The sequence below is a fragment of the Arvicanthis niloticus genome, chromosome 1 (genome assembly GCF_011762505.2).
Source record: "Arvicanthis niloticus isolate mArvNil1 chromosome 1, mArvNil1.pat.X, whole genome shotgun sequence".
Taxonomy (NCBI): Eukaryota; Metazoa; Chordata; class Mammalia; order Rodentia; family Muridae; genus Arvicanthis; species Arvicanthis niloticus.
Genome location: NC_047658.1, coordinates 112,488,045 through 112,495,978, shown reverse-complemented (window position 1 = coordinate 112,495,978; position 7,934 = coordinate 112,488,045). Strand labels below are relative to the sequence as shown.

The following is a 7,934-nucleotide window of genomic DNA, read 5'->3' as shown; positions in this document are numbered from 1 at the left end:
GGACCTCGGAGGCGTTCCAGACGAGGCCTGCTGGGGCAGAACCTCGGAGACCGTCGGGGTGTGGCTTAAGGCGGGTTTTGCTGCTATTGGGCGACAGAGGTGATTGGTTGGGGCATCTGGGGCGGAGCTTGCTAGGTGAGGGCAGAAGCGGTTTTGTGTACAGGGACCAGAGCGCCACCTAAAGGAAAGAAAGACATGGCCTAGAGCTGGTGGAGGGCGTGTCCGGAAAAGCCGGCCAGTTTAGTTTGAGTTTCTTTCCGGGGGCGTGACTTCCCTATCAGTGAGGCACAAGTTGGTTTCCGGAATAGGTCCTGACTTCGGGTTCAGGAGTTAGGATGTCTGGCTACTGAAGATCTTCTGGGCTCCTTGTCTCTCGTCTCGTGGGTGTCGGGTGCTTTCCTGAACCTCTCACAGGAAGAGCTCCGGTTTGGAGCAGAGTTGGAGTCCTCCGGTGCCTCAGGGCGCTCTCTCCAAGAGAACGAAGAATACGCGCCTCCCTCAGCTTTATCCCACCTGACTCTACCGAGAGGACATCAACCTGGACTTTCACCTCTGGCTCTCCAAGTCTACACCCATCCCTACCTTGGCCTGGGTGCTCCCTATCTATCATATTAGGCACACTTCGATGGCCCTTGGCCCTCAGGGCCAGCTTTAGAGCTTTGCGTTTAAATGGAGTGGCGAGTGTCAGCTGTACTTTGCTGTGTGACTGTGAGCCGAAACCATTCTGTGCTGCTTCCATCCTTATATGGGTGCACAAAATAGGGGACACACCAGGTTAACCGCAGCCTTGCTGCTGTGGTCAGTTATCATTGCCCTGTGCTCTGGGTCCAGCTTTTGGAGACTTATAAAGGTGATGGGACTGTCTGGTCTGGGAGTTCCTGTGGACAGAAGTACTGTGACTGCTGTTACCAAGCAGTTTAATGTGGGGGAGGGACAATCGAGGCAGGATTTAGAGGAGTTATCCTGGGGCAGGGGCGGGATTCAGGGCTTTTGAATAGGATGTGGGCTTGATTCCAAGGCTGGCAGGCCCCAGACTGGTTTTGAGGCAGGAACCACTGCCACCAGGGCTTCCAGTTGCGCTGCTCTCCTTAGGAGATGTTTCTACAGAGGAGGTTAGGAGAGGTGGGGCACCGGGTAAAGGGGCTTCAACAGCGCTTGGCCATCACTGGGAGTCTTGGTTAGGCACCAAGCACAAGGCAGAGGTGGGCAGGAGCCCCAGCCCAGCTGCTAGGGTTGAGTCTTCCTGATCTCCAACAGTGCTGATGTTGGGGAGAGGGTAAGGTGCCAGCCGAGTTCTTGGGGTCCCAGCGTGACTTGGGGATCCAGAGTACAGGTTCTGGTAAGGGAGGGGTCTGTAGGTGGCAGGGGCCAGCAGGATATCAGGGGCAGGCAGCAGCTGATGGTGTGGCTGAATAGGGGTCCTGGAGCTGGAAGCTGAAGCTTTACTGGTGTCTGAGGGAGAAAATGATTTGAGTGGACCACAGATTTCCCATCACATCCCCAGTCCTAATATTGAAGCCTACCTTGTCTGTCCTGACCCTGGCCATGCATCTTGGCCTATGTAGTATTTGCCCTTGTTCTTTGCCTGAACTTTCTTCCTTACCTTCTCTATTCAACTGTCTCCCAGTCCCAAGCTGAGCTTTCAGGCTCCAATGCCCTACTCAGGATCCACCTCCTCCAGGAAGCCCAGCAGGCACCCCTCCTTTGCTCTAAACCTTGTCCCTGTCCTGCTCTCTCCTGTGCCTTCCAGCCCAGGTAGAGGTGGGGGATGAGGATGTCGCTGATCATGGTGAAGCCCCTTTCTGGAGGCCTATGTGCCTGCCTTGGGTTTGGGCTAGGTCCTCACCTTTCTCTCTTTCTGTAGAGCCCTTAAGCAGGCAGGGACCGAGGCTGCTACGACTCCGGGCAGGAATGCTGAGCAATGGCCTGGGGGTCACAGGCCTGAAGATAGGGCAAGCAGGAATGGGGTAGGAGACCAAGGGAGATGTTATGGTCACCCCCACCCTAGATGTTATGGTCTGAATCAAATAGGGGATCCCAGGGCAAATTAGAGGATATGACCATGAAGCAGGTCAGGAGTGAAGGCTTTAGGAGCTGCTTGGGATGGAGGGGTAGAGGGGCAGGGCAGAGCTGGACTTAGAGACAGAAGGTAGGAGTAAGACGATACCATGAGTCCTGGTCAGCCTCTCTGAAGCCTTTGGCAAAGGGGTTGCTGGCAATTTTCAGCTGTGTGATCTACAGAGAGAAAGTATAGCTGTGGACTGGGCTCTAGCCATTCAGCCTTGGAAGCCCACACTTAGACACTCTGTCCCCTGGGAACTTCCAGTCAGCAGAACCCAGACCCCCTTGGCCCAGGATCTCCAGTGCTAGCAGGAAGGCAAATGTCCAGTGGACAGAGGCACCTCCAGCCACAGTCTCTGCCCCTCAGCGCTGGGCTGGTCCTCAGGAGCTGTGGGATGACCCACCCGGTGGTTCTGATAGGCTGTCACAGCTGTGAACTGGGTCTCTGTGAAGACAAAGGACTTGAAGTTTTCTTGGGCGTACCGGGCGCTGTCCTTTCGTGGGTCCACGAAGACCACGTGGAAACGGGGCTGATAACGATGCATGGAGTTGAGAATTATCTGCAGGAGGGTGGGAGTTGAGTGTAGGTGTGGAGCTGGTGCAGCCACTCTCCTTGAGCCCAAGACTCCTTTACCCTCTTCTTGCCCACTGTCCACCAGTAGCTGTCCACCTGTCCATTGTCCACCTGACCACCTTTTCCACCCAACACCTTGTAACATCCCTGGTCATCTTTCTCCCAATCTCCTCCGCTGCCTCCTGGCTGGCCTCCCTGCTTCTGCACCTTGTTCTTATACCCATTCTCCACACTCTAACCTCTATAGCCTGGGTTCTCACCTCAGGCACTTGGCCCTGTGGGACAGCTGCTGTCCCACAGTCCCACTGTTGTCCCTGTCTCCACTCTAGCCCCACTGGGAGTCTCCTTGCAGTCTCTCAACTCACACTGTGTTTTCTGGTCTCAGGACCTTTGCTCAGGCTGTCCCCTAGGCTTCAAACTGCTTCCCCTCTCACCTCTTCCTCCGTCTCTTCCTTTTAGACATCCATGCAAATACCATACCAGCCCTGCCAGGCTTTATCACAGTCCCAGTCCCAACCTGCTACAACTGGCTCAGTTCCTCCCCATGAAGGCCCAGTGGCTTGTGCCTCACGTGGCCATTGTCATCCATCAGATTGTTGGTCAGCTTGAGTTTGTCAAAGGACACAATCTGCCGCATCCACTGGGCACCTTTGGCTGGCGAGTCGGGGTGGAAGTGCACTCTGCCAGGTGTGGCAGGGTCGGCCTTGCCTGCCACCAGCCAGGCAGAACTGTGGAAGGCGTACCTGGGGGGGCAGAGTGAGAGGTTAGGGGGCTGTTGCCCTACTCAGTGCCATGTCTAATCAAGGTGATAGTGAAGCCGCTGATCCTCACCCTGTCCTGCTCAGTTCACCTGGTGGGCAGCCTTTGTTTTTTAATTATATATGCCTCAGGCTAGCCCATTCCCTCTTCTCCCTAAGACCTATTGCTCTAGGCTGAGTCCCCTGGCATGGACTCGGGCTCCACCTCACCCTGCCTGCCCTTTGGGTCAAGCTCCTGTTCTCCACACTCTTGTCCCCTTGCCAGGTCCAGACCTGTATCTCTTGTCATCCAGCGGGATGAAGTCCATGAGCAGAGCATAGTCAGCCAGCGTATCCATGCCCAAGATCTTCACCTGGAAGGTTGGGAACATCCTCCTGTGGGAAGGAGGTGCTCAGCATGGCTGTGCCCCTCCTCCAGCCCCTGCCCAGCCCCCACTCTCCATGCCCACACCTGCCCGCTTTGGTGACAATCATCTCTGTGCCCAGCTGGTTGAATTCTTCCCACAGTGACTTCATCTCCAGCTGCACCATCACACTGGACACACGTGGATTCTTGGGGCCCTGCACAGTGGGCTCTGCCACGGCTTGGGCTTCTGTGGACATGGTGCAGGAACCTGAGGGGAATGGTGTCCCCAGCCGGGACTCCCAGCTGGTGCTGGTCACAGGAGGAGAATAGGTCTCTGGAGGAGCAAGTACTCCAAGGCCAGCAGACAGGAAGACTGTGGAGAGGGGATGAATTCCTGAGTCCTGGCCTTTGTCAGCCTGACTCACTATCTGTTTAGCTTCATCTTTCAGGCTGTGTCTGTGTCCCTTTTCCTCTGAAAGGCCACCTGGCTGCCGGGCTACTGTCTCAGTATTGTCAACCAACATCACACCATAGTCAGTTACTGTGAACTTCTTTAGTTTTTCCCTGAGACATGGTTTCATGTAGCCCAGGCTGGCCTCAAACTCATTATGTAACAAGAGATCCTTGAACTTCTGATCCTCTTGCTTCTACTTCCCAGGGCCTATGGTTACAGGCATGTGTCACCACAACTATTTGGGTAGGAGTGTTGAGGCTTGATATTTGGTATCCAAGGCTGGCCACAAGCTAGAGGGAATCCTCCTGCCTTAGCTTTTCAAGTGCTAGGATTACAGCCACTGTGCTTAATTTAAAGTCTTTCCTCCAGCAAGATCCTGAAGGGTAGGGACAAGCAGCTATATAGCCTTGGGCAAATTGTTTCACCTCTTGGATTCCCAATTTCCCCATCTCAGAGGGCAGACAGCGCATCGCTGAGAGCAGAGTGTGGCACAAGGGAGGCTCGTCACAGGAGTCGTGCTTATAAATGGTGCACACACCAGGGGCAGGAAGTGCGTCAGGAGCTCATGAACCTCGGTGGAGCCCCGGCAGCCCAGCTCTGGTGGATGGGAAGGAGGCTGATCATACAAATTATCTTCCCTAGACCCTGAAACCTGGGCTATATCCCCAGCAAAACCTTGACATTGTGGCCAGAGTATGCATAATATAAAATTTACTTTGTTAGCCATGTTTAAGCATATAGCTCGCGGCATTAGGACATCCATGGCTGTGTATGCACCCCCTCCCCGTTCTGGACAGTCTCAGTCATAATTTGCAACATAAGCCTTGGCCAAAAGCTTCCAAACGCTCCAGTCTCTTATTTAAAATAATAATACTTGGGCTGTGCGATGGCTCAGTAGGTAAAGAAGCTGCCAAGCCCGAATACCTGGTTCCATTCCTGGGACCTATGTGGTAGAAGGTGAGAACCAACTTTGCTTATCCTCCAACTTCCGTGTGCACACACACTGGACTAGTTTACTATTGCTCTGATAAACATGACTGACAGCACGTTGGGGAAGAAAGGGTTAAATTCAAATTTGCTTACAGACCTCTGTTCACCACTGAGGGAAGTCTGGCAGGAACTCAAGCAGGAGTTTGGAGGCAGGAACTGAAGCAGAGGTCATGAAAGAGGCCTGCTGACTGGCTTGTTCTGCTCAGAGCTTGTTCTGCTTGCTTTGTTGTAGACCTAGGACCACCTGCCCAGGGGTGGCACTGCATCCTCCACCTCAGTCACTAATCAAGAAAGTGCCCTGTAGACATGGTCACGGGCCAATCCGATGCAAGCAATCCCTCTGGTGAGGTTCCCGCTTCCAAAATGGCTGGTTGGTTTGAAGTGGACAACTAACCAGCACACACAAAATAAATATTAACAAAATAATGGCCCACAGCTGGGGACACAACTCAGTTGGTAGATTGCTGGGTTCAATTCCCATCATGACGTTAAAAATATATACAACATGGTGGTATATGTCTGTAATGCCAGGACTTGAGAGATAGAGGCAGCAGCATCAGAAGTTCAAGACTTCTCAGCTACATAGTGAGTTGATGCTGGCTTGGGCTACAGGAGACCCTGTATCCCTGCCCCTGTCTCAAACAAACAAACAAACAATATATGTATATGTATATATATGTATATGTGTAGATTAAAAAGGAAAGAAAGGAAATTTCACAAGTAAATAGAATGGACTGATTCACAAAGTACAAGCAAAACAAAGGCACTAGTTTCAGTAAAACACTGGCCAGCCGTCAAGATTGTTAGGACAAGAAAAGAATCTAGAACTTAACAAATGTGAGCGAAATTATGAAGAAATTGGAAGCCTAGAGTTGGTGGGAATTTAAAATGGTGCAGCCTTTGCAGATCAGAGATTCCTTACAAAACTAAACACAGAATCATGGAAGTAGGAACCCAAGCACAGGTGTCTGCACACCCACCTCAGGGCAGCACTGCTTCAATAGCCAAAAGGCAGAAGCAATTGAGTGTTTACTGACAGATGCGTAGATAACGAAAACGTAGCCCACAACGGAATACTATTCACCCTTTCAAAAGAAAGGGCTTTCTGATGCAGTGGTGAGAGACTGTGAGAACATTCTGCTATATGAGATAGGCCAGAAGCACAGGGCCAGTCCGTATGAGTCTATTCACAGAAGGTTAAAAAAAAAAAAAATTACAGAAACACACAAAGTGGTGGTTGCCAGGACAGGAAGAGGAGAAGTGTTCAGTGGGGATGAGAGTTAAAGCATTATAAAATGAAAAAAAGAAAAAGTAAGCAGATTGTGGTGAGGGGTACACAGCCATGAATGTCTAATGCCAAGAGCTATACACTTAAACAGTCAACACAGTAAATTTTATATTACATATACTCGCCATGGTTTAAGGTGCTGCTGGGGATATAGCTCAGCAACAGAGCGCTTGCCTAGCATGCATGGGGATTTGTTTTCAATGCCCAGCACTGGATTTTAAAGAAGGTTATTTTGGGCCAGATGGGGTGCACATCTGTACTCCCAATGCTTGGAAATTGAAGTCACCCTTAGTGACATATTGACTTAGGTAAGCCTCAGCTACATGAGACCCCTGTTTAGAATACAAAAAAACAAAAATTTGTGGAGAACATTCCTGTAAGGAACTGAGAATGGGAGGATCCACGGAATTTGTTGTGGCCAGGAGTCCAGAGGCAAGGGCTCCATTCCCAGCAGTACCCCCTGGTAAGCAGGAGCAAAGGGCACTGTTGGACAGGTTGGGGGCTGAAGGGGCCTCTCCGCAGGCTAAATGGGTGCGGTGAAAGGCAGCCAACATGAGTTTCATTTCCACAGCCAACAAGATGGAAGGAGAACACCAGCTCCACAGAAGTTGTCCTCTGACCCCCGTGAACATTCTATGGCTATCCCACCCCCACCATGCACATCCACATGCATATATGTGCAGGAATACGTGCATGCAATAATTATAAATAATAAAAAGACATGTGGCTGGAGGTGTCTTATGTCTAACATGACACCAGGTAGGCAGTACCACTGGACTGCTTACAGAGCATGTGCAGACAGGGTTTGTGCCATGTCTTCTCTTCTGCAGCCCTGATTCATGAAGAGTGATCTGTGAGCCTGAACCCATACTTACCTGCCATGCGGACAGCCGGGTCTCACCTCAGGCTAGGCTGCAGCCTCACCCAGGGAGGAGTAGCCAGTGAGTGACACTGGGTTGGCTCCTGTGCTCAGCAGAACACCTCACTCTCAAGCAAGCGCCCGTCCCCAGTTCTCAGTACGAATCCTGGGCTGAGGCTTTTCTTCCTGAGCTGAACACTTGGTTGGATGTTTGTAAAGCCCAGCTCAGGGATGTTCTGGTGGGTGTCTTTAAACCACCTCTGATTGTAGTGTCTTGGAGCTGGGCCACTGGCTGGGTTTGGCTCTGGAGGCAGGCTCATGTAGAAGGGGGCAGGTGGGAAGGTTGTGACGTTTCAAAACTCCCCCTCTCCTCTCCTGGTCCTCTCTTCCTTCTCCAGCTAAGAGGCCCCCAGCTATTCCTGATCAATGGGCCCCAGTACGGGTGGGGGTGGGGAGCCATCTCGAAGACAGCCTGGTGTCCACAGGGGCCAGGCTCTGCCTAGATGGAAGGGCTGAATGGGAGGCAGCAGGGGAGGCAGCAGATGCAGGCTAAGTGCAGAGGTGGTGCCCTCTCTCCTAGCCTAAGACCCCAGCTTACTGGTAT

General features: G+C 52.0%; 1 protein-coding gene across 1 annotated transcript; it reads right to left on the bottom strand.

Moving 5' to 3' along the window:
• Positions 1–907: 907 nt before the first annotated feature.
• Positions 908–7,021, bottom strand: Tbx10 (T-box transcription factor 10). The gene is made up of 7 exons (XM_034510791.2): positions 3,845–7,021; positions 3,667–3,768; positions 3,207–3,378; positions 2,466–2,621; positions 2,168–2,235; positions 1,847–1,941; positions 908–1,452 (listed from the first exon to the last, which is right to left on the bottom strand). The coding sequence occupies exons 1-7, from the start codon at positions 4,318–4,320 to the stop codon at positions 1,163–1,165; spliced, it is 1,359 nt and encodes a 452-aa protein (XP_034366682.2). The 5' UTR covers positions 4,321–7,021; the 3' UTR covers positions 908–1,162.
• Positions 7,022–7,934: the final 913 nt, after the last annotated feature.